The sequence below is a fragment of the Trichosurus vulpecula genome, chromosome 2, assembly GCF_011100635.1.
Source record: "Trichosurus vulpecula isolate mTriVul1 chromosome 2, mTriVul1.pri, whole genome shotgun sequence".
Classification (NCBI taxonomy): domain Eukaryota; kingdom Metazoa; phylum Chordata; class Mammalia; order Diprotodontia; family Phalangeridae; genus Trichosurus; species Trichosurus vulpecula.
The window spans coordinates 77,112,930-77,140,721 of NC_050574.1; the positions used below are offsets into that span (position 1 = coordinate 77,112,930).

General features: G+C 37.6%; 1 protein-coding gene across 1 annotated transcript in view; it reads right to left on the reverse strand.

Annotated features, from left to right (window-relative positions):
* Positions 1–27,792, reverse strand: part of AGO3 (argonaute RISC catalytic component 3) — a 97,169-nt gene that overhangs the window by 36,610 nt on the left and 32,767 nt on the right. Inside the window, exons 3-5 of the mRNA XM_036746627.1 lie at positions 25,056–25,176; positions 19,555–19,763; positions 15,677–15,813 (exon numbers count right to left, since the gene is read on the reverse strand). Of these exons, the coding sequence (XP_036602522.1) occupies positions 15,677–15,813; positions 19,555–19,763; positions 25,056–25,176 (467 nt within the window). The remainder of the gene's footprint in view (positions 1–15,676; positions 15,814–19,554; positions 19,764–25,055; positions 25,177–27,792) is intronic.

Consider the following 27,792-nt stretch of genomic DNA (forward strand, 5'->3'; position numbering starts at 1 on the left):
GAGCAGGGGCTTGAGGCCAGTGGGTGGTCTTCTTGCTGGAGGGCCCTGGCATTGGGGGGTGGGGGGAAGCACCAGTATGGCTTGGCTTGCTGCCATAATGTTTTTCTGTGGCCTCCTGGTCAGTATTGTGAGATGGGCATACTGGTTTTGGAAGGTTCTTGCCAGGATGTCGAATTGGGGACACTGGTCCGTGGGTCTGCTACTTTTGAGTTTCAATAAATTCTTTAACTCCTCTGCCTTCTACTTAGAGAATTCCTTATGTCCTGCGATTCTGGACCATTCAAGCATGTTCATGGTTATCTTTGAAGTCATGAATTCTGCCTTAATGATACAGAGGTAGACAGCATAAGTATCATTGCCCTATAAGATGAGGAAAATATGGCTTAAGAGAGGGGCAGTAACTTAGCAACTATCCTTGTTCTAGAGTAAGTGGCATAATCAGGAAACAGGTCTTTTGACTCATAGCCCAGTGCTACTATAACCCTTTTTGGAGGGATCCATGTTGCCTCATTCTACACCATGCTGGATTTATTGGAGTAGCATCCTCTGAAGTTTCTACCACTGTACTCTGCAATCAACCAAGAACTTACTAAGTATCCAAGAAACTGTGCTAGGAACTGTAAAAGATAGGCATTTTTTAGGTGTGTGATTATGGGGAGGTCATTTAAGTTTGAGGAACTTCAGTTTTCAGCTTTGTAAATCAGGGATATGACCTATACAACTTGTTGGACAGGGTTGTCATGAGAATAAAGTTAAAAACCAAAAATGTATGGTATGTGATTTGTAATTATAAAGCACAACATGATTTATCACATTTAGCAACAAGGGCTTATTCCAGCTAACTATTTTGAGATAACGTATATTCTTTTATCCCAAGTGTTTAGAAATTAAAAGGTGACATCTATTTTGCCAGACAGTATTTTGATACCAGGCATCTGGAAGAACAGAAACAGTCAATTGAAGGCAATAAAAACTTTTTCACGTGGGTCAATAATATATGAAACTTTAGAATGAAGATTTCATACTACTATAACCAATATTGATCAGTATTTTACACAAAAAAAACATTAAAATTATTTTGGCTTTTCTAGGCAGCCCAGCATGAGAAACAGGTTGGGAATAACTATTCATAAAACTATTTCAAGTGCGACAAAGAGATTTGTATTACAGCCTGGTCTTGTAGGTTTTGTGTCTATGAAGAGTTCTCTTTTTCCCAGTTCTTTCCCTACCTAAGATTAGTAGGGCAGCTAGATGGTGCCACAGATAGAGTGCCAGGTCTAGCGTTAGGAAGACCCAAATTCAAATCCTGCCTCAGACATTTATTAGCTGGATGACCCTGGGTAACTCACTTAACTTGTTTGTGCCTCAGTTTCCTCATCTGTAAAATGGGAATAATAATAATAGCCCCTACCTCCCAGAGTTGTTGTGAGGATCAAATGATATAATAATTGTAAAGCTCTTAGCACAGTGCCTGGCACATAATAAACAATATATCAATTTTAGCTACAAGTGCTTTTTTATAGGAAATGCAACATAGTAAATAGATGAAAGGGGATCCTATACCCAGTATACATGAAGGATGAAAGCCAGAGGAAAAAACAAAGCCACTGTTACTATTTTTTCATTTGAACAAAATATTCACTAGGATCTTCTAGTAAAAAAATCTTCACGCACACAACCTCTGTCATTTCCAACTCACTTCAATATCCACAGTCACCAAATTTTGTCAACTCTTACTTAGAAATCCCTTCTACCACCCCCTCCCAAACCACTACTCCCCGCACATTTCAAATGCTAGATCCTAGGTTTGGCCTTCATCATGTCATGGTCTATTTACCTAGCTACAGTCCAGCATGGATATGTTGCCAGAATAACCTTCCTAAAAAACCACTTTCATCACATCATCTGTGCAGGTTCTTCCTAACATCTGAAATACACTGCAATTTTGCCTGCTGAAATCTTCCTTTTCCTTCAAGGCTAAGCTCAAATGCTAATTCCTCCACAAATTCTTCTCATTCCTTCAAGATGAATACGATGGCTCTCTTGCTTCTATCATATTCTATAAATATTATCCTTGTTGGGGGTAGCGGAGGGTGTGCATGCACACACACACATTTTATTTATTTATAAATAGTCATACATCATACTATATAGATACAAATAACTACACATGTATATACATATATACACACATATATGCATATGCATGCACAAGTGTATGATCCACTCAATTAAATTGTAAGTTTCTTGGAAGGATTTGGGTGAGTTTTCCTCCAAACACTGAGCACAGCATGCCATTTTATAAATGTTTGTTGAATCAAATCATTCCACTGCTCAAAAACCTTCAATGATTTCTTATTGCTTAGAAGATTAATGTTGAAATTTCTCAGCCTTGACTAGTGGCATTAATTTTGTCAAATCTCTTTACAATTTGATCCCAAGTTACCTTACCAACCAAGCCACTCTCCCTCACAAAAATAGTCTACTAACTTTCAAATATGTTATACACATTGAATTTATTATTTAAAACTACTTGATTTTGTTTTACTTCAATAATCTCGATTTGCAAATGATGCTATAAATCCAAAATCTATCTACCTATCCCAAATTTATCTCCAAACCTCATTTATCTAGATGAGAATCAAAAACATGCAATCTAAGTAATCAAAATAGATTCTAACCAATTAATATTTGTCAAATATCCATACATATGCAAAGCCCTGGCTTTGGCAATGGGAACAGGAAGATTAAAACAAACATAGGCCCTTTCCCTTGAGGAACTAACAACCTAAAAGGAAATGAAAAGACATACACATAAATAAGTATGGTACAAGGTGGAAGGTGATAAGAACAAAAAGTTCCAGGCAAAGTACTATAAGAATTTAAGAAACAAGAAATCATTTTCAGTAAAAATGAGAAAGGGTTTCTTAAGTTTGAAGGAATATGCTGCAGGTATGGAGGATGCTTAAAGACTGAAATATAGCCTCAGTCAAAACAATATTTGCAAGAGACTATAATGAACTCTAAAGCACCAATTCAGCATATGTATGACCTGGAAAGACTGCAATGAGTTTAATTCATTTTTAAAGTATTTCTATCCAAAACAGACTGAAATTAAAAAACAAAACCCAAACTATTTTGGAACTAAAGAATGAAACCACATGCTATCTAGAACAATTTGTTTGTTACTAATTGTTATTGTTTGTCTTTTGTTCTCAAAGAGGACCATGACATCAGGAAGGTGATGCCATGACTTACAAGCAAATTGGTTTTAAGTGAGGGAGGGCTTTGCAAAGTCTTCAGCCTCATTTTATTCTCCGGAGCCATGTGGGCTCAGTGGCAATATATAGATCAGGATGACTGGAAATGATCCCCTTTGCTACTAATAGCAAATAGTCAAAAGTTTTACTTGAATAGCAATTACTAAGTAAATCAAAAGGTCCCATACAAGAAGTTACTGAAGTATGTTACATATAAAAAGCTAAATACACTACTGTGGCAAGACTAGAACCAAGCAAAGGCTGGAAGGTAGGTTGGTTGTTCTACTTCTTAGTAGCTCTCAAAAAGTGATACACAAGAAAGTAGACTGAACACAGAAGTAATCCTCTAACCACCATTCTAAATAAAAATCACCACCCCATCCCCTAGATTTCCATGAGAGATGAGGACTGAGCAGTCAGAGTTCAAAAGAGGAAAATAGGGTACTTAGTGTCTAACATTACACACATATTCTCAGCACTAGGCATAATAAAAGAACAAACATAAATTAATTTAATTCACATTCAAATGCTAGGGTTTTCCAGTTTACAAAACATTAACTGACTTGTGTTTTTAAGTCCATGTAATGCCCTAAGAGCAATATCCTAAAATATTATAATAAATTATATACACATGACTACTATGGGACAATTGCAAGTAAGCACAAGGAAATCCAAGTGAATCATAATTCTCAACTCTTATGGTGGCTTATAAATTTCTGTATTTCACAACAGATTTTAAATTGGACTTGTAGGAAATTAGAATAACTAGGTTTGTTTTCCTTAAGGAAAAAATGCTAACTGATGCAAGCCTAAGGCTTTGTAAAACACTATATATGTGTGCATTTCCCTTGGTTACCTGGAGTTGCTAGTCAGCTGGCAACTGCCCATCAGTGAATGAAAACTGAACTTTATCCTCTTGCCCTGCCTCTGGATTTGTTGACCTCTAGTCAAATGACCAAGGTGGGAGAAAGCTCTTTCCAGGAGGATCTTACGATCTCTGGGTTGAGGAATTCCCCAACAAATGGAAAGAGGACTACACTGGCAAGGTACTAGTCTCGGTTCAGTCACAAACTTGCTGTAAGACCTCAGGCAAACAATTAAATGTATCTAGCATTCATTTTCCTTGATCTAGAAGAGATGACCTCTAACAACCCTTCCAGCTCTAAAATTATGTGATTAATTGCCAATGCTACCTCCACTACCAATAGGCTAATCTCCTGCTGATAAAATATAATACTTCTCTATCATGACAGACATAAAATCTTTGACATGTTACAATTTGACTTTTGATGAACTTATCCAACAGGCTAAAATGAACTAATATAGTTTCCATCACTACCTTTCCATCACTTCCAATACCACCAAGTTATTTCTAAATTAACTTTAAAGTACATCAAAATCTGTATTTAATTTGATAAATATTATAAAATAGTTAACTAGCATTTTTAAAGTTCTGAGGCTTGAAATGGAAAAAATATTTAAAAACCTAATATAACAAGACATTCTTCAATCATGCATCAGCCCCACCAACGTCAAATGAGCTGTAGCCAAGGCCTACCAAAGTCAATTACTAAATGAATAGCTTACGCCCACAACAGTTAGCAAACCAAGGTTTTGGTTTCCTTGGTAACCAAATTTATGAACTAGCTGAGGGCAGATATTTGCTAGAGTAGTGAGGTAAATGATCAAATGAATAAAGATTTATTTCCACTCTAGTTTTTACAATTTCAAACTGAAAAGAAAATATTCAGCAACTTGTACTAAAGAAACTGGCTTTATTAACTTTGCTTAATTTAAATGAAAATCTCAAGTGTACATCACACTAACACATTAACACACACGAACAATATTTTTTGAAGAGAAAAAGAAAAGGAAAATCAATGAACATAACTGATCGACACATCTAAAAAGCACAATGCATAATACTTATGGATGTCCCACCTCTGCAAAGGAGTGGGGTGATACCATCTTCTTTCGAACTATGCTTTTTTTTAAAAAATAATTTTGCAACACTTATTTTTTAATTTTTATAGTGTTGTGTGTATATGTGTGTGCATGTGTGTATGTATGGCTTTCTTGGCTCTGCTTATTTAACCCTGTATCAGTTCATGTATATCTTTCCAAGGCTCTCTGTATTGGTAACATTCATCAATTCTTTTTTTTTTTTGGAGGGGGGGAGGTAGGGCAATTAGGGTTAAGTGGCTTGCCCAAGGTCACACAGCTAGTAAGTGTGTCAATTGTCTGAGGTTGAATTTGAACTCGGGTCCTCCTGACTCCAGGGCTGGTGCTCTACTCTACTCACTGCACTACCTAGCTGCCCCACATTCATGATTTCTTATAGGACAGTAATGTTCCATTATGTTCATGTACTACAAAGTGTTTAGCTATTCCCCAATCAATGGACATTTATTTTGTTTCCAATTCTGTTATCATAAAAAAGCAATGCTATAAATTTGTGTGTGTGTGTGTGTGTGTGTGTGTGTGTGTGTGTGTGTATGGGGACTTTCTCCTTATCAATGGCTTCCTTCAGGCATAAACCTAGCAATGGAATCTCTGAGTCAAAACAGTTGGTTGTTGTCCTTCATTCTTGAGGAGGACCAAAATGACATCACTATGCTGGGGTCAAGCTGCAGTGTGTTCGACTAGGCTGATCAGACCAATACAAGCTCAGAATGCTTTACCTCAGGTTGGGCACAAATTGTCCATACTAACATTTGGGGTTAAAGAATATAGACATTTTAGTCATTTTATTTGTATAATTCCAAACTGCTCTACCATAAAACCACAGCTCTACCAACAATGCCAACCTTCCCATAATCCCTCCAATACTGACTATGCCCATCTTTGCCAATTTTCAGGATGTAAGGTGAAAACTAAAGGTTGTTTTGATTTACATTTCTCTTATTATTAATCATTTGGAGCATTCTTTCATATGTTTGTTAATAGTCTGCAATTCTTTTAAGAACTGATGCTCATGTTCTTTGATCACTTGTCTCTTGGGGAATGACTTTTGATCATATATATGTTGCTTATATATCTTAGATAACAATACCTTATCAGAGAAATTTGATACATAAAAATTTTCCCCTTTCAGCTGCTTTCCTTATCTTAGATCCATTAATTTGGTCTGTTCAGGATCTTTTCTGTTTTCCTGTAATCAAAATTATCTATTTTATCTTCTGTAATTGTCTCTATCTCCTTTGGTTAAGGATACATCTACCCACAGCTTTTCTTTTAATTTTTTAAATAGATAATTTTTAATATGAAGGTCATGTATCCATTTAGAATGAATTGTGGAATACAGTGTAAGGTCTTGGTCAAGGCTTAATCTCTTCCAGCCTGCATTTTAAAAAAATCAAACAGGGAGTTTGATTAACTAATTTTATGTTTTCTGGTTTATCAAACACTGGGTTATTGCATTCCGTTGTTTTTGAGTTTTCCTCATCTGGTGTGTTCCAATGACCTACTTTCTATTTTTTAACCAATACCAAATGGTTTTTGATGATTGCTTTATAATACAGTTGAGGCTGGGAAGTGCAATTTCTCCTTCCCTGTTTTCATTTCCCTTCAGATTTTAGATTTTTTATTTCTCCAAATAAATTGTTATTAATAAATTGTTAATTGCGTTCTGTAAAGTATCCCTTTGATTATTTGATTGGCATAGCACTAAGTATAAATTAATTCTGAAAGTATCATTTTTATTATATTGACACAGTCCAACCACGAGCACTAAACAGACATTCCTTTAGTTATTTAAACTGTTCATTTTAGGAGCACTTTGTAACTGAATCTATACAAGTCTTCTGTGTGCTTTGAAAAACTGATTCCACATTTTTTATGCATTTTACAGTTACTTGGAATGGATCTCCCTTTCTATTATTTTTGCTTAGATTGTTATTATACAGAAATGCAGTTGATTTTTGAGGATATTTTTTACAGCCTGCATCTTTACTGAAGCAAGTGTCTTAATTGCCTAGGATTTTCTAAATAAATTATTATATCATTAGCAAATAATGATGTTTTTATTTCTTTACCTATCCTTATGCCTTTAAAGCTCAGGTCTGACCATGAACAACACTCCTTCCCTCCCTCACCCACCAAAGTTCCAGTGGCTAACAACTGCCCCTAGGATAAAATACACTCTTCTGGTTGACTGTTAAAGTCTTTCACAATTTAGCTTTAGCCTACCCTTTGCAGATTTATTGCATATTACTCTGCTCCAAGCACTAAATGTTCTAGTTGAACTGGCTTACTTGCCAATCCCCTTCTACCATATTGCAGCTCTCATCCGAGTGCTTTTGTATAACATGGAAAGTGCTCCTCCCTCATGTCATAGAATATCTAGCATTTAGCTCAAGTGCCACTTCTTCCATAAGGCCTATTCTTCCGCCTGAAGTAGTCAGAGATGCCGCCCTGCCCCATCCCCACCAAATGACTTTGCATATATTTTGTATTTACTTATCTGACTTCAACATTTTCTTCCCTCAGCATAACATAAGTTCTTTGGGGGCAAGGACTGTTTCATTTTTATCTTTGTTTCTCTATATCCTAAGATGGTACCTGACACAAAGTAGGCATTTAATACTTTTTAAATCAATTAAATTCAAATGACGAAGGAGAGAAAATAGAATTTTTCAATGTAAACCAATAGTATGAGAGAATAGCTGAATATCTAAATATCTAAAATTTCATATATATAATATAACCCCCCCCCTCCATTTACAGGTTGAATTAAAAACCAAAATGCAGGTTACTTCACTAAAAGAAGGCTGTTCAGTAACTGTCTCACTACTATATACTATGGGTATAGGAGAATAAAAAGGCATTTTTATGATATTTTCAATAATTCATATAGAGACTGATGACTTCAAATTGTTTTCCAATTTTAAGTTAAGGCTTTTCCCCTCCGAATCTAAGATAATAAAAATAATGAAAAGACTTAAAACACTGTTATCTAGACTAATATTTATTGGTTAAACGTGTTTTCTTTTCCAAAGGAGACATTTTAAGTGGTTGTGTCTATAAAGCAACTAAAGTCTACATGTTATTTACTCTCCTTACTTTTTTCTAGAAGCAAAACCAAAAAAATTTTTTTTTCTTTCTGAAAAGGTAGATGCAAAAATACAACTTCTTGAGAAAGGAGTTCAAAAAAGTATGCCAAAATAAAGTTTTTCAACTCAGACTTGCTGGATTTGTGGTGTGCTTGCTCTTGGGGGAAACGGAATTTAATTATCCTCTAGGGAAACATCATATTCTATCAGGTTATGTATGTACACACTAAGTAAATCCTAGAATGATATGCTGCACTGAATTATGCTGTTCTGTAGCAAAGTAATTTACTAGATTGTAAACTCTATAGTTATCTTTGTTTCTGTGTCTAGCTCAGGGCTTGGCAAACAGTAAACACTAAATAGCTGCCTTTAAAACACACAAAATCCATGTTATTCAATTTCACAAAATCAGCACACCTCTATACAAGGCCCTGTATTGGGTGGTTTGGGGAATAATAAGTTGAGTAATACATAATATCAACTCTCAAGAAGCTGATAATTTAAAGAAAAAAATATATACACACATCAATAAAATCAGGAAATGCGATGAACAAATCCTTTGCTTGTACCCCTCTACACCAGACTTTTCAAGGTCCTCTAAACATATCTCATGCTTTCTTGTCTCTGCACCCCTGCTCACATTATACTCCATTGTTTCTCTATTCCTGACTATAGCAAACCTAATGTCTACCTGTTGACATCCTACTAATCTTTTAGGACTGGGCTCAAGCACACCTCTTCCATGAATTCTTCCCTGAACTCTAGTTTGAAGTGACCTCTTCTTTCAGATCTCCCAGCATGTTGTACATGTTCTCTCTCCTATGCTATACTAAGTATCAGTGTCCTTTCCAAAGTATGTATGTATACATATACACACATATATGTATGTGTGTGTATGTATACATATACACACATATATTTATGTGTGTGTATGTGTATATCTATATGTAAATAAAATCTCTATGCGATGTAACCTCTTTTTTCTTCTATGACCTCGTTCTATCAATCATCCTCAGATACTCTGTTCTTTGGTTTACATCAGGGCAGTCCAACCTTAGGTTTTTATTGAAATAACAGACAATATATTTTGATTCGCCATTTTAGGGAGAGCTCTGAGGTAGCTCGGCTTCATTTACTAAAGCATTTATGTAAATTTCTATGCTTATAGGCAGGCTGCACCAATCTCACTTTGGCCCAGACAGCCCTGGTTTACACGACAATATATTCTCAAAGTTTTCCTTTTCCTTCTGTTCTTTCTCTACTCCAGCAAACAACTCCTAAAATATCAATGTCCCTCTAGTCTCTATCCTTGATTTACCTTCCTAGCCTTCATCAGAATAAAGGAAGGTCTCCTCTACTTCCACAGTTTCCACCACTTTTATACAGATGACTCCCATGCCTATTTCTGAAAACTAGACTTTTCCTCAGAGCTACAGCCTCACATTTCAAACACCTCAAATTCCAAACAGGGAATCTCCATATATCTAGTTAGTAAATTTAAACATGTCCAAAACTCACCACCTTCTCCTCTTTTCTACTTTTCTGGTTGGCAGCACCATATAATCCTTGATGTCCATGCTAAAAACCTAAATCATCTCTTATTCCTTCTTCTACAACATCCTACACATCCAACTGATTTCCAAGTCCTGTTGAATCTACTGCCAAACCTAACCTTTTATCCATCCATGTGACCTCCTTTCCTATTATATCCAACAGGACCTTTTTTACATCTGGCCAGGACTATTTTAATAGGCAAACAACTCTACTATTTTAACTCTAATCTCTCCCTTCTCCTACCCACCCTTCACACCACTGAAAGATCATAAAGATAATCGTTCTAATGTACCACATAAGGTTTTACTTCTCTACTCAAAAATCATTAGTGGTTGCCCACTGCCTACCTATTAACAGGCAAGCTTCTGATCCAGATATTCAAAGGCTCTTTACAATCTGGCTTAAAAACACCTTTTCATTCTTCTCAAACTACTCTTCTCCAAGAAGCCTATATTCCAGCAAAACTAGAACTGGGGGTTCTACAATGTCCTTTCTTCTGTCTACCCCTATGTTTAGAATGATCCATTGTCACTTCCCTTCCTTTAAGGTGTAATTCAGATGCTACCTGCTCCTAAATCCCACCAACTGAAACTAATCTCTTCCTCTAACAGTACTCCCTGCACTTTGCCTGGCCCTCTCCTATGCACTTAACTGTGATATAAGGCAGAATGCAATCTTCCATTCCTGCTAGCTATTAGTCATTATCTCACCTCTCTTTCATGGCTAAACTCCTTGAGAAAGTTGTCTACAATAGAAGCTTCTCCTTTGTCATTTTCACCTAAAAACTTAGTCTCATATTTTGCTGGGGAAAAAAGGGGACCACTCACAGTTGCCGCTTCTTTCCTGTCTCAGAGGCCTTCCTCCACTATCTCCTCCTTAATCTCACAAAAGTCATGGTTCTTAATCTCCATTTAAATCCACAGGTAATCACATTTCTTCTAGTCTCCTCCAGTAGACTGCCCTTTTCCATCCCTATCCATTTCATTTACATTCAATCTCTTCCTGTCTACTGGCTCCTTCTGTCTGTATCTACTCCATCCTCAAAAAAAAAACCAAAAAAAACCCCTCAATTGATCTATCCATTCCTGCTATCATCCCTTTCCTTACCTGCCTTTTGTGGATAAATTTGAGATGGCCATTTATAATAGGTGCCTCCACTTCCTTTCCTCTCTTTTATTTTTTTTTTTGGCGGCGGGGGGAGGGGGGGCGCGGAAGAGAAGGCAGGGCAACTGGTGTTAAGTGACTTGCCCAAGGTCACACAGCTAGTAAGTGTGTCAAGTGTCTGAGGCCGGATTTGAACTCAGGTCATCCTGACTCCAGGGCTGGTGCTCTACCCACTGTGCCACCTAGCTGCCCCTCCTCTCACTCTTTACTCTCTGTAGTCTGGCTTTCCAATTCCATTTAACTTCCATTTAACAAAAACTGTTCTCTCCAAATTTATAATTTAACTTTTTATTTAAACTTTTTTTTTTCAATTAATGAACACTTATTTTTTTCTCCCACCTCCCCCCACTTTAGATGAAAAAGAAAAAAAAACAAACCCTCATAACAAACGAGTGTAATCAAGCAAAACAAATTTTTGCATTTGATATGTCCAAAAACATGTCTCACTCTGCATCTTGAGCATATCACTTCTCTATTAGGAAGTAAACAGCATATTTTTTATTGGTCCTCTGGAATTGTGGTTTGTCATTTCACTGATCAGAATTCTTAAGTTTTTCAAAATTGTCTTTACAATTCTGCATCAGTTCATACAAGTTTTCTTAGGTTCCTCTGAAATTATCTCTGTCTTCATTTTTTTTTAGGGCAAACGTGTATGTGTGTGCGTGTGCATGCATGTGTGCGCGCGCACGCATATATTTAGAAAGAGAGAGAAAGAAGAAAGTAAATGTCAAAGACTATGAACAGTTTAGTTACAACACAGATATAGTTCCAAACTTTTCCAGAAGGGCTGGACTCATTCACACCTCAACCAACAGTGCATTCATGTGTCTGGTTTCTCATAGCTCCTCTAGTAGTTGTCAATTTTCATTTTGTTGTCACATTTGTCAGTTTTTTTGGTGTGAGCTGGAACCACAGAGTTGCTGAGAATCAGAAAAATGTGTATTTCTGTATTAGTGATTTGATGCATTTTTTTTTCATGTGTTTATTGATAGCTTAGATTTCTCCCTTGAAAACTATCTGTTCACATTCTTAGATCTTGGAATGGCACTTCTTACAAATTTAAATCCATTTCTTATACATACTGGAAAGGAGATCTTATCAAAGAAACATCAGCAAATACTGTGATTCTTGGATGATTCTAATGATCTCTTAATTGCCAAAGCTAACAGCCTTTTCTCAATTCTCATTCTTGATTTCTCTGCAGCCTTTGACACTGTTGATCACCCTCTTCTGATACTCTCCTCTCTAGGTTCTCATGACATAATTCTTTCCTGATTCTCCTTCTTACCTATCTGACCTCCTTCTCAGTCTCCTTGCCTACATCTTTATCCAGGTTATGCTTGCTTGACCTTGGTGATCTCATCAGTCCTATGCATTCAATTATCTCTAGGCTGATGATTCTCAATTCTACTTATCCAGTCCTAAACCATTCTGACCTTCAGGATTATAATTCCAGCTGTCTACTGGGCATCTCAAATTGGGTGTCCTATAGATATGTTAAACTCAACATGTCCAAAACTGGTCATTTCCCCGAAACCCTTTCTCTCTTCCTAACTTTCCTATTCCTGTCCAGGGCATCACCATAATCCCAAATATGCCAGCTCACAATGTTGGTGCTTGACTCCTTTTTCAATCCTCGTATCCAATCTATTGCCAAATTCTGTCTATTTAAACTACATAATATCTCTCACATATAACCCCTTCTCTCCTCCACTCAGTTACCAAAGTCATCTTCTCATATTACAAGTTTGACTATGTCACTTCCCTAATTCAATAAACTTAAGTGGTTCTCAATCACTGCCAGGATCCCCAACTTGGTGTTCAAAGCTCCTCATAACCTTGTACCCTCCTCCCCCACCTTTCCAGTCTTCTTATACTCCCTAACTAGATCTATAATGTCCCTTTCTAGCTCAAACACTGTGATTCTTCAAGTCCTAATAATTATTAATTTGTCCTCTAGTTATCAATAACCACCTCCAGCCTTAAGATGTTTGTCTTAAGGTTTATCGAGTGAAACTATGTGCAGCATTCCAGTCACCAAATATTGCTATCATTCTGCTAAATCCCATACTCTTCCTTTTCACGTCCTGCATTTTGTTGGCTTTCTTGGTTACAGCAGTACATTAGAGTGTTATCTATGTGACTCCTAGGTCTTAAGTGACATTTCAGAACTCTCATATAATTTGGATTATTTTTCTCTCATTCTTTTCTATTTACCAAAAGCAAAATGAAAACTTTCTCCAGTTAATCCTTGTCAGTTTGATCTTTCAGTATTTGAAAAAGCTTAATTTAACCAAAGAATATTCCTTAAAATAATTTAGTTACAAAAATATTAAACATTCATCCTAAAATTTCTTCTTAGGTATTTAGCACTTCTCCATTAAGTGATGTCAGGCTATAAGCATTTATTCATTATCTACTATGTGCCAGGCACTGTGCTAAGCACTGAAGATACAAAGAAAGGCAAAAGACAGTCCCTACCCTCAAGGATCTTACCACCAAATGGGGGAGACAATTTGCATACAAGATTTATCAAGTGAAACTTTGTGATTATACCTCTATCTCCATTCCACCTTCTAAAAAAAGCTTTCCCAACCCTTTTAATCCTAGGGCCTTCCCTCTAGGATTAGTATGTATGTGTATTAAAGGGGACTGGGAAAACCTTCCTGGAGAAGGTGGGATGGAGATATGTATACGAATACATTTATATATGTACATATATAATTTTTATGTTAATGGGGTATATGGGGTTTTCAGGAAGACTAGCATCTCTGGTATGAGGGCTTGTGGAGCCCTTTTCAGGGCTTTTCATCCTCTACCTGATTCACTCAACTCTCACCTGTGGCTCCAAGAAGCTGTAGTTAACAGCAGCCACACTCCCATAAACCATCTGGGCAGACAGGCTAAACCAGGTCGAGAGTAACCAGTAGGCCTCAAACCTACTGGTGAGTTAGGGAGATGTCTACTCCAAGTATGGAAGACCTCCTCCCAGTGGAACGGACAGATGAGGACAATTTGTTCCAATAGCCATGAAGGCAGCTGAAGCAGGGGCTGTGGAGCACACAAGAGCTTGGTCAGACATCAGAGAGACACCAAGGACCATTACTAGTTTTCTCGATTTTTGTCCTTCAATGATTTAGGAAGAGAATGAGGCTGATGACTTTGTGTAACTCTACTCATTTAAATCTAATTTATGCACAAGATATCAACCATGATATCATTGGTTCTCTTCACAAAAAAAAGGACAAACAACATGCAACACACACACACACAGAGGTACACATACTCTGTGTGTGTGTATATATATATTGATAGAACAGGTGTATGTATGTATGTATGTATAATACACATATCCCAGAGGGAAGCCACTAGAATTAAAGGGGATTGGGAAAAGTCTCTTTTAAAAGGTGGAATTTTAGCTGGGACTTGAAGGAAGCCAGGATGCAAATATGAAAAGGGAGAGAATTCCTGGCATGGGGAACAGCCAGTGAAAACTCACAGAACTGGGAGATGGATGTTTCTTGGCCAAGAAACAGCAAAGAAGCCAGTATCACTGGGGCATAGAGCTTGGACGGAGGGGAGGTGTGACAAGACTGGAAAAGTGTGGGAGAGGAGGCAGGTGATGAAAAGCTTTCAATGCCAAATAGAGGATTTTATATTTGATCCTGGAGGAGACAAGGAGCCACTGGGGTTTACTGAGTGGGTGAGGGTTGGGGAGGGGGAGGAGACACGTTGGCCGGACCTGAGTTTTAGGAAAATCAATTTGAAAGGTGAGTGGAGAACATATTGATTATTTCAATAGTCCAGGTGTGAGGTGAAAAGGGCCTGCATCAGGGTGGTGGCAGTGTCAGAAGAAAGAGTGGGGCACATACAAGATATGTTAGGAAGCTAAAAAACTGACAAAACTTGTCATTAGACTAGATGTAAGGATTCAAAGTGACAAGTTAAGGATATACCCATTTGTGCCCTTTTCTCTTTAAATCATAATCAGAACTAGACACTGATCTCTATTTTGTGTTGTTTTTTTCCTAACCTTTGAGAACATTCTCAAAATATCCAAAACTATTCCTAAGTTCAATAATTAAAACAGAAATATTCACTCAACAACAGATTGGTATGAATGAAAGTACATTAGGATTGAAAATAAGAATAAACCTTTGTGGTTGAAAATAGCACTGTATTAAAAGTAGCAGTAGTTATAACATCTTTGGTCATCATGACTGTTCCCAGTTGCTTTAAAATACAAATTTTGCAAAGAAATGCTTGCTTATTAGAATTAAAAGGATAAAAATGAGTCATACAGAAAATTCTGTTCAGATCACAAAGTTAGGATTTGATATTTCTCATGTGCAAACTTAAATGGGATGAATCTATATACCCTAGGTAAAGCTTTTTTTAAAGGCTTTTTTTGGGAATGCTATTGCATTAATAAAATACTTAAATGGGATGAATCTATATACCCTAGGTAAAGCTTTTTTTAAAGGCTTTTTTTGGAAATGCTATTGCTTTAATAAAATTTTAGAAGGTTATCTTCCTGGGCTGCCAAAGTCTTATCACCAAAAAAATTCAAATGTGCAGTTTTAGTATCAGAGATACACATTACACAAAAGTCACACCTATAATGCAATCTAGAATCAGGTTCCTTACCATCAATATTAAGCATCATTTTCCACATGGCAGGTCGAACAGACTGATGGAATCCAAACCATACTTCCCTGCCTCCTCCCAGAGGGTGATCATATCCTTCAGGAGCAGAAAAAAAGGAACGGCCCACAGGGGTATACCTACAAAAAGAAAAAAAAAAATCACCTTCTGTGTTCAATTGGTCTTCCAGGTGAATTTTTAAACAACTCTTGGAACGTATTAGGAACTTTAGTTGTAACATACAAAAATTATACTATCAAAAGAACTGAAATGCCAAATATATGAAAATAAAATGAACATTTTCCTAGGCAGGAGAAAGAAAAAGGACCCAATTGGATTACATTAATGTCATTATTTTAAAAACTTGTTTAGTGGAACAAATGTTTTATTTAGACACTGCAAGAAGTCAGATGGGTTAAAAATTCAAGAGTTCCATAAGCCTAAGAAAAGGCTATCTGTGTTATATAACTGTTGATATGTAAAAAGCTACTATAAACAAAGCAATGGAGATATTCCTCTATCATAGAGCTAAATATGAGGTGGTAGTATGATAAAAACTCAAGTCATTCCCAACTAACATAGAGGGAGGTATCCAGGCAAAGTGACTAGAGGGGCAGATTTGGAGTTGGGAAGACCTGGGTTCAGGTCCTATCCACCACACAGACTGGAAGTGCTTCCCTTGGCTTATCACTTAACCTCTTAGTGCCCCAGTCAACACTCCAAGATTGTCAGTTGCAGAGGAGATGCTGACTTGCAATGATAAGAGTTTCCTTACTTGGGAGTGAAATCCCAAATGTGGTTAAAAAAGACTATTCCCATTCTTACCCTTCTTGAACCCTATGCTGCTTCTGACCCTGCTGACTACCCTTCCTCCTAGATACTTTTTTCTCTATGGGCTTTTGTGACATTACTTTTTCTTGACTGTTCCCCAAAGCTCCAATCTGAGTCTTCTCGTCTTCTCTCTCTTTCCCCTCTCGCTTTTCAATTAATGTAGCATTACTTAAAGAATGAAATCATCCCTTCTCAGAAGCTTACATTCTGGTGGGGGAGATAAGAATATATGTGTGAGTGTGTATAAAAATAAAATACATATACACATACACATAAAATACACACACATATAACATAAATATAAAGTTAATACAAATATATACAAAATAGTTAAATATAAGGTCATTTGAGAGAGGGGCAATAGCAATTGGGGGGATGGAAATCAGGAAAAGCTTAAAAACTTCACATAAAAGATAGTTCTTTAGCTCCATCTTAAAGGAAGAGAGGGATTCCACAAGGAAGAAGGCATTCTAGGTATGTGAGATGGCCAGAGCAAAGGCATGATGATGGGATACAGAGTTTCATGACTGAAGAAAGGAGAGAAGTCCAGTTAGACTAATCAAAAAATGGGAAGTAATACCTGCAAAGACAGGTCTTATAAAGCCATGTTATAAGAGGTTTTAAAAACTAAACAGAGGAATTTATATTTTATCTTAGAGTGAATAGAAGGCCACTAGAGTTAACTGAGTAGGCAGGTTATATGGTATACAAAACGAACTGAGAAAAAGAGAGATTTGAAACAAGGAGAATTAGGATGCTTTTGCAATAATCTATCCAAGAGGTGATGAACTAAGGTGGTAGTTATATAAATGTAGAGAAGGAGTTGGATATATGGAGGTAAAAATGGCAAGAGATGCCAACTAAATGGATATATGGGGTAAAGCTGAAGACAATGCTAAGACTACCAATGTGGGATAATAGAAGGATGGTAGTACCATCATCAGAAATAGGGAAATTTGGAAGAGGAATGGGTTTTGGGAGAAGATAACTAGTTCAGTTTCAGACAAGCTGACTTTTGAGATGCTTCCAAGATATCTAGTTTGAAATATTCAATTCAATTGGGGATGGGAGAGTGTAGGGAGAGACTGGGGCTGAAATATATGGATCTAGGAGTCACCAACAGTTACCAAGAATCAGTAGAGGGAGAAGAGAGCCTAGGATGGAGCCCTGGAAAACACCCACAGTTAGGGGGCATGATATGGATGATAAGCCTGGAAAGGAGATTAAAAATCTACAGACAGACAGTAGAGCTAGGAAAGAGTTGTCACAAAAACCCAGAGGAAAGAGTAGTTAACAATTTCAAAAGAAAGAGAAGATAGGTTGAGAAGGATGAAGGCTGAGACAAGACCATAAGCCTTCCTGCCAAGATAGTTGCCTGAATGGGAGGAAGACTGCGTAGCATCCACATGCCTACTCCAATAAGACCCTAAAGTGAATACCAGACAGAATGATAACGATCAAGAAATCCAATGACAAATTATACTAAGTGACTTCTTCTATCCCAGAACTGTAAAGAGTTCAACCAGAAGCTCAAGGGTAACAGGAATGAGCCTACCAGTGTCAGTGCAATGTGACCAGAATGTGCAACTACAACCTGAAAGGCTCTGTTTCTTGTGTCAGCAAGAATAGAGGGCTTCCTTAAGAAAGCCTATAGTCAGTGAACCCCTGGGGGCCAGAGAGCAGCGTGGCCCAGCCCAGCGCTGACCACAGTAGAACAGTACTCAGACCTAGCCAGCCCAGGCCCTGGGGCTCTAACAATCCTAGCATTCTGGCTTGACATGCCAAAGAAGGTCTGAAGATCCTATCCATAGTCTGAATCTCAATGATCCAGAGAGGCCTAAGAGGGAAGAAGTCAGTGCAGGAATTCAGGTCACCCAGTATATGAGTAGAACTTTTTGAGCTTTAAAAGCCCTTTATGATATAATCCAATCTATGTGCCCAATACATCACTACCTCTCCCACATGGTGTGATCCATTCCATCTAGTCTTCTTTCTAGTCCCTGTTCCCAGTCTCCATGCACCATCCACCATACCTGGAAAGCACTCCTTCCTCATCTCTACCTCAATGAATTCCTCTCTTCCTTCAAGAGGCAGCTCAAGCACTATCTCCTACAAGAACCCTTTCCAGATCCCTATCTTCCAACTGCTAGTGCCCTCCCTCCCTAACTACCTTGCATTTATTTTCTTTCCATTTATTCTACATAGACTTATACAAGTACTTGGTATCTCTCCATTAGAACACAAGCTTCTTGAGAGAGGGTCCATTTTTTTTATATTTGTAACCCAGTGCTCAGCACAGTAACTGGAAAATAGCAGGATTTTAACAAATGTTCACTGACTGGTTGAAGAGCCAGATAAATAGATTTCAAAATATAAGATGGTTTAATATAGGAATAATGGTATTGCAACACAGTGCAAAGAATCACAAGTTTGGAATCAGAAGACCTAAGTTCTAATCCTAGTTCTGCTGCTTATTGTGTGGCCTAAGGCAAGTCAAAACTTCTAAGCCTGTTTCAACTGAGAAATGGGAATAACACTTGTGTGATCTAATGGGAAGGGTTTTGGGGAGGATTAAATGAGATAACATGGAACACATTAAGACATGAAAACTACTGTAAAAATTAATCAGCTAAGAGAAAGGATGAGTGACTACTTTAACACAATGTCTATTTTATTTTATTTTATTTGGTTTTTTGGGGGGGACAGGGCAATTGGGGTTAAGTGACTTGCCCGAGGTCACACAGCTAGTACATGTATCAAGTGTCTAACGCTGGATTTGAACTCAGGTCCTCCTGACTCCAGGGCTGGTGCTCTACTCACCGTGCCACCTAGCTGCCCCAACACAATGTCTATTTTACCACATGTAGCTATTAGTATACAAATATGATGGATATTGTCACAATGAGCTACATTATTTCAAATCCTGAAGGAAAATACATTTGTACTTTAGATCATCAACATAAGAAAACTAATAAGAACTTTGTCAAAGAAAAATCTGCACAAATCACCCCTAATTTAAAAAAAAATAAAAAGAAAATAAGAGAACCCACTTCATGGAGGGTAGATGTCGTAGCACCACATCGACAGCATGAACAGGATTAGTGCTGATTGGTTTGTCTAGTTCTATAGGCTCAGGTAAAGCCCGTCCTGTCAGAACTTCATGCAGCAGATGCCAGCTCACCCGAGACACAAATTTTATTGACACCTTGAAAGGACGATCTTTTCCACCTTCTCCAGGCAATGTAACATCCAAATCTACCTACAGGGAGAGAAAAAGAACCAAATCAAAACCTAACAAGATATATACATATTCTCTGATCTTTTAATTACAAGTTCTCCACTAAGGTCCAATGCTCCATCAAGGCATAAGGCTGACACTAGGCTACAAAGACTATGCTGGTAGAACATAAACCCTGTCCAGCACCAAAACAAAAAAAAGTCTTCAAATATGGGCCCAGACTTTAAAGAGAGTCTTTGGTGGGAGGACTAGCCAGGCTGTAATCAGGTAACTTCATCACTAGATGTTACCAGAGGGGTTGATTTTTTTTTTTTTTTGGTCAGAGAAACCACGGAGACTGTTCAAGCAGAGATACAAGGAGTACATATAATAGATGAAATCACAAATGCCTTAAAATATTGAAGCCATAATTTTAAAAATAACAAAGTAAAAGTGCTAACTTACATAAACTTTTAAAAATACATATATTAAAACTGAGAAGGCGGCTGGTAAGCAGGGACTAGAGTGAGCTCCGTACCGAGTCCCTCCAAAAACCTATAAAAAATGGCTCTGAACCAATTCTAGAACGGCAGAACCCACAGAACAGCAGAGGAAAGCAGGGCTCCAGCCCAGGACAGCCTGGATGGTCTCTGGGTGAGGTCTATTCCACACGGAGCTGGGAGCTGGGAACGGAGTGGAGCAGAGCCCAGCCTGAGTGGTGTGGACCATCCAGACCAGAAGCTGGGCGGAAGGGGCCCTAGCGCCCTGAATATGTGAGCTGTGGCAGTTACCAGACCCCTTGACCCACAAACACCAAAGACTGCGGAGAAGGTTAGTGGGAAAAGCTGAGGGAGTGGAAGGAGTTCGCGGTTCGGCTTCCAGCCCTGGGGGCAGCGGAGGTGGGGCAGCTATACCTGTTGTTACTTCCGGCTCCAGGTCCACCTGGTGGGAGGAATTAAGTGGCGGATCAGAGCAGGAGTGCAACAGCCTGCTGAAGATCTAAGCCCAGTCTGGACTGGGGGTTCTTGGGGAAAGAGTAGTGCAGGTCTGACAGAGCTGGCACCTCCCTCCCAAACATGGAACATAGAACTCGTTAGTCTACAAGCAGTCATACCCCACTGAAAAACTCAAGGGTCAAGTTAGTTGGTTGGGAATATGGCCAGGCAGCGAAAACGCACCCAGATTCAGTCTCAGACTTTGGATTCTTTCTTTGCTGACAAAGAAGACCAAAACATACAGCCTAAAGAAGACAACAAAGTCATAGAGCCTACAACAAAAGCCTCCAAGAAAAACATGAACTGGTCCCAGGCCATAGAAGAACTCAAAAAGGATTTGGAAAAGCAAGTTAGAGAAGTAGAGGAAAACTTGGGAAGAGAAATGAGAAGGATGCGAGAAAACCATGAAAAACAAGTCAATGACTTGCTAAAGGAGACTCAAAAAAATACTGAAAAATACACTGAAGAAAACAACACCTTAAAAAACAGACTAACTCAAATGGCAAAAGAACTCCAAAAAGCCAATGAGGAGAAGAATGCCTTGAAAGGCAGAATTAGCCAAATGGAAAAGGAGGTCCAAAAGACCACTGAAGAAAATACTACTTTAAAAATTAGATTGGAGCAAGTGGAAGCTAGTGACTTTATGAGAAATCAAGATATTATAAAACGGAACCAAAGGAATGAAAAAATGGAAGACAATGTGAAATATCTCCTTGGAAAAACCACTGACCTGGAAAATAGATCCAGGAGAGATAATTTAAAAATTATTGGACTACCTGAAAGCCATGATCTGAAAAAGAGCCTAGATACCATCTTTCAAGAAATTATCAAGGAGAACTGCCCTGATATTCTAGAGCCACAGGGCAAAATAGAAATTGAAAGAATCCATCGATCGCCTCCTCAAATAGATCCCAAAAAGAAATCTCCCAGGAATATTGTCGCCAAATTCCAGAGCTCCCAGATCAAGGAGAAAATACTGCAAGCAGCCAGAAAGAAACAATTTGAGTATTGTGGAAACCCAATCAGAATAACCCAAGATCTGGCAGCTTCTACATTAAGAGATTGAAGGGCTTGGAATGCAATATTCCGGAGGTCAATGGAGCTAGGATTAAAACCTAGAATCACCTACCCAGCAAAACTGAGTATCATGCTCCAAGGCAAAATATGGATTTTCAATAAAATAGAGGACTTTCAAGCTTTCTCAGTGAAAAGACCAGAACTGAATAGAAAATTTGACTTTCAAACACAAGAATCAAGAGAAGCATGAAAAGGTAATCAAGAAACGGAAATTGCAAGGGACTTACTAAAGTTGAACTGTTTTGTTTACATTCCTACATGGAAAGATGATGTGTATGACTCATGAGACCTCAGTATTAGGGTAGTTGAAGGGAATATGCATATATACATATATACATATATATATATGTTTATGTGTATATATAAGTGAATGTGTATGTATGTATATATCTATGTGTATGTGTATGTATGTGTATATTCATATATGTGTTTTTATATATATACATATACGTAAAAGAGAGAGAGCAGACACAGGGTGAGTTGAAGATGAAGGGAAGATATCTAAAAGAAATAAAATGAAATTAAGGGATGACAGAGCAACATACTGAGAGAGGGGGATAGGGAGAGATAGAATGGGGTGGATTATCTCACATAAAGGTGGCAAGAGGAAGCAGTTTTGTGGGAGGAGGGGAGAGGGCAGGTAAGGGGGGAATAAGTGAACCTTGCTCTCATCAGATTTGGCCTGAGGGGGAATAGCATGCATACTCAGTTGGGTATCTTACCCCACAGGAAAGAAGAGGGAGGAAGATAAAAAAAAAAATAAAAGGGGGGGGGATGATGGAGGGGAGGGCAGATGGGGGTGGAGGTAATCAAAACAAACACTTTGGAAAGGGGACAGGGTCAAGGGAGGAAATTCAATAAAGCGGGATGGGTTGGGAAGGAGCAAAATGTAGTTAGCCTTTCACAACATGAGTATTGTGGAAGGGTTATACATAATGATACATGTGTGGCCTAGGTTGAATTGCTCAACTTCTTAGGGAGGGTGGGTGGGAAGGGAAGAGGGGAGAGAATTTGGAACTCAAAGTTTTAAAATCAGATGTTCGAAAAAAAGAAAGTTTTTGGCATGCAACTAAAAAATAAGATACACAGGCAATGGGGCGTAGAAATTTATCTTGCCCTACAAGAAAGGAAGGGAAAAGGGGATGAGAGGGGAGGGGGGGGTGATAGAGGGGAGGGCTGACTGGGGAACAGGGCAACCAGAATATCAGCCATCTTGGAGTGGGGGGGAGGGTGGAAATGGGGAGAAAATTCGCAATTCAAACTGTTGTGAAAATCAATGCTGAAAACCAAATATGTTAAATAAGTAAATTTAAATTAAAAAAAAACTGAGAAGTTTTTATACAAGAAAATTAAAGTAATAAAGACATGAAGGGAATCAATTAAACGGATAAAAGTATTTGCATCAGTTACCTCTGATTAAAGGTTAGCTATCCAAGATATACAGGAAATTAATGCAAATATGTAAGAGAAAAGAATTCCCCACAAACTTGTGGTCAAACAATATTAACAAATAGTTCTCAAAAAGATAATTGTAAACTAATGATATCCATATGGAAAAATTTCTAAAACATTAATAAGAAAAATGCAAATCTAAACAACCGTTGATGTTTTACCTCACATTCAGGAAATTGGCAAAGATGAAAAAGGAAGGGAATAGTAAACGACAGAAGCAAACATAGTGATGCATTGCTGGTGGATCTATGAATTGGTCCAAACATTCTAGAAAGCAATTTGGACTTATGCTAAACATTAGCTATGACAGAGAGATGCCTTTGCTAGGTTCAGAGAGGCAATGGCAAAATGAAAGATCCAATAAATCAAAATATTTATAGCATCATTTTTTTTTTGGTAATACAAAGAACTGGAAGAAAAAGTAGATGGGGAATGACTAGACAACTTATGTTACATAAAATGTAATGGAATATTTCTATGCTGTGAGAAACAATGAAAATTAACACAGAGAAGAATGACAAGTCATATGAATTGATACAAAAGTGAAGTCAACAGAACCAGGAAAACAACACATACAATGGCTACAACAACATAAATTGAAAACAAAATTTAAACTTAGTATTGCATGATTATGAACAAACTTTCACTGAAGAAGTATAATGATGGACCTCTCTTCCTTCTCTGCAGAGGCTGAGGGACCATGAAACAAGAATGCGACGTATAATGCTGAGCAGGGTTGATGTGCTGTTGATTTGTTTGGCTGAACTGAGTTTTTCTCTTTTTTAATTCTTTGTTAGAGTTCTGGGCTGTCCAAAATGCAGCCCATGGGGTGCATGCGGCCAGCACTGAGATTTATGAGGCCCGCCTACAAGGATAGAAATTTACCTAAATGCTTTAGTAAACGAAGCCCAGCTACTGCAGAGCTCTCCCTAAAATGGCAAATCAAAATATATTGTCTATTGTTTCAATAAAAACCTAAGATTGGACAGCCCTGGAATAGACGGCTTTCTGAAAGGAGAAGAAGGCCAAGGACATAACAGGAAATGAGGTGCTATTAAAAGATATAAATAAAACTTTAAGCATTTTAAATAAAAGTAATGCAAGACTGTTTCAAAGGCTTAAACACAGATTTTAAATGTTATTAAAACCTTAATAATAAGCATTAAGACAGCCAACTAAACTTGTTGGTTAACAGTAAATCAATGAGCATTCATTAAGCATCTACTGTGTGCCAAATTCTGTACTTAGCGTGATACAAAAAAAAAAAAAGGCAAAACACAGTCCCTGACTTCAAAGACCCCACAATCTAATGGGGGAGACAAGATTTAAGAACTGCGTACAAAAAGGCTGTAAACAGGATAAATAGGAAGTAATCAACAGAGGAAAGGTACTAGAATTAATAGGGATTCTGTAGTAAGTAGGATTTTATCTGAAACTTAAAGGAAGCCAGGGAAGCCAGGAGGCAAAGATGAGGAGGGAGAGAGTTCTAGGAGGGGAAGACTGCTCAAGAAAATGCCTTAAGCCAGGAGATGCAATATAACAAATTACATTTAAATTAATTTTCACACAGAAACTATCAACTTTTCAGCCACATCCTAGATTGCCATCAGAGTTCTTAACTTCCTCCCCTCCCGACCTTTCCCACCCCCCCACAATTCATTCTTCTTTTTTTTTCTCTTATATGATCATTGTATGTAGTGTTTTCCTGGTTCTGCTTTTTTTTTGTGAGGGTGCCTTAGTAAAAGCCTGTATTACACAGCATACTACAAAAGCATTACAAAGCATACAACAAAAAATATGAATTTCTTACCCCAGTAGTTGCTACGGGAAGTGGATTGGCTGTATAAAGGCTTCTTTTCCCATCGTAAACTGGTCTCCGGTCTCCAAATATTGTTACCTTAAAATGCTGAACCATTGAATCAACTACTTCCCTAAATTAGAAAAAACAACATTAACATGAATTTCTATGTGAGGCTGAGGGGAAAAAAGACAATAAATCACAAATTTTAAGAATTTTGGTATCACCTGTTTAGCTGAATCAATTTTTTTTATAAGATTTAAGAACCTGTCAAAATTCTGAAAGTCATTTGTTTTTCTGGAAAGTGATTATCAAAACAATTAGCTAATCCTGGCAAGGATTAGATATTTTGAGAAGACAGGGAAGAATGCGTTTGGCTGGATAACTTGATCAAGAAGGCTGCCAACTGAAATGAGGGAAAAGGTAGGAAAAAAAATCTAAAAATTGTAGAGTTAGATATCTCAGTTAAAATTGAGACAGTGACACAGGCCTCACGACTGGAATATAACAGTTATTCAAAAGAATCAGGTGTAAAAGGAAAGATAATAAAATAGCTTTGTATATAAAGAAGCTTTGCACATATAATTATATGCAAAGCCATAAACCTGAAGTTACAAGTACAGTAAGCCCACATTGCTGTCTGATAATCTTTTTATTTATTTCTGAATCCCAATCCCATTTACAAAGCTGTTCTTCAAACCTTTTCCATTTTCTTCAGGCCTCTAACCATGCCTTATCTCCTCTTTTACCAAGAAAAACTTTAATTCCTACACCGAAATTTCTTTCTATTTTCACCTATCCAAGCATGGAACTAGACAATGGAGATATAAAGACAAAAACAAAATATTACCTGACTTCAAAAAGCTAATTATTTTTTAGGGCAGAGAAATGTAAATATAAAAAATTAAATACAAAATATAAATATAAATTAATTTTGGGAAGGGGAAGGAACAACACTACCGATTGATGACATCAGGATAGGCTTCCTAAAGGCAACACAAGCTAAGCTTTGAAGGATGGAAGGGATTCTATGACGGGGAGATAAGGTAAGAATGAATTCCAAACATGGGGGCCAGCCTATGCAGGGGAACAGAGATGAGACATTTCTACCCAAGCTAAGTGACACGTATTCTGGCTGAAGATATTCTCTGTATTATAGCTAAGAGCTAAGTAAATCTCTCTTTGTTAAATGAATATATAACTCACTTCATTCTAACACTGAACCTAAACTAAAAGAGTACCAGCTAGATCCAGGCCTGCTAGTCATATAATTTCCTCACTACTCAGGACTCAAGCTTTATTCCTCTCCACACACACACACCATGATCTAGTTGGACTGGCTTATTTGCTGTTCCTCGAACATCACACACCATCTCCCAACTCTGCTTTTGCACTGGCTGCCCCTATGCCTGGAATGCTTTCCTTCCTGACCTCAGATTCCTGACTTCCTTGAGCTCCTTCAAGACTCAGCTAAAATTCTACTTTCTTGCTTGTTCTACACCCTATCCCTTCATTGCTAGCATCTTCCCTCTGAAACTACCTTCCATTTACACTGCATCCATCTTGTACGTACTTATTTTTCAAGTTGTCTCCCATTAAAATGTGAGTTCCTTGAAAGCAAGAACTGTGTTTTGGGGTTTTTTTTTGGTATTTTTATATATTGTTAAATAATTAAATTTAAATATTTATATATTTGCATATATATATTCATCTATTTTGCTAAATAATTTCCCAATTACATTTTAATCTAGTTCTGCCCCACTTGGGAATGTTGCTGCCTCATTGCTGCCTACCATTTTCAACACCTTTGGACTTGAATCATTTCAAAGGTCCCTTTTTAGCTTTTTTTTTTTTTTAAACATTTCTTTTTTAAATTTATTTTTAGTTTTCAACATTCATTTCCACAAGATTTTGAGTTACAAATTTTCTCCCCATTTCTACCCTCTCCCACACCCCAAGGTGGCACGTATTCTGATTGGCCCTTTCCCCAGTCTGTCCTCTCTTCTGTCAACCCCCTCCTCCCCAATCCCCTTTCCCCCTACTTTCCTGTAGAGCAAGATGGATTTCTATAACCTATTGCCTGTATATCTTATTTCCCAGTTGCATGTAAAAACAATTTTTTAACATTTGTTCTTAGAACTTTGAGTTACAAATTCTCTCCCGTCTTCCCTCCCCACCCACCCTTCTTGAGAAGGCAAGCAATTCAATATAGGTTATACACATATTGTTATACAAAACACTTCCATAATAGTCATGTTGTGAAAGACTAGTTATATTTCCCTCCATCCTAACCTGTCCCCCTTTATTCAATTTTATCCTCTGACCCTGTCCCTTTTCAAAAGTGTTTGCTTCTGACTATCTCCTACCCCAATCAGTCCTCCCTTCTATCATCCCCCGCCCCTTCTCCCCTACTTTCCTGTAAGGTAAGATACCCAATTAACTGTGTATGTTATTCCCTCCTTAAGTCAAATCTGATGAGAGCAAGATTCATTCATTCCCTTTCACTTGCACCCTCTTCCCTTCCATTATAACTGTCACTTTTATGTAAGATAATTTACTCCCATTCTATCTCTCCCTTTCTCCTTCTCCCAATATATTCCTCTCTCAACCCTTAATTTTTTTTTTAGATATCATCTCATCATATTCAACTAACCCTGTGCCCTCTGTCTATATATATGCATATTCCCTTCAACTACCTTAATACTGAGAAAGGTCTCATGTGTTACAAATATCATCTTTCCATCTAGGA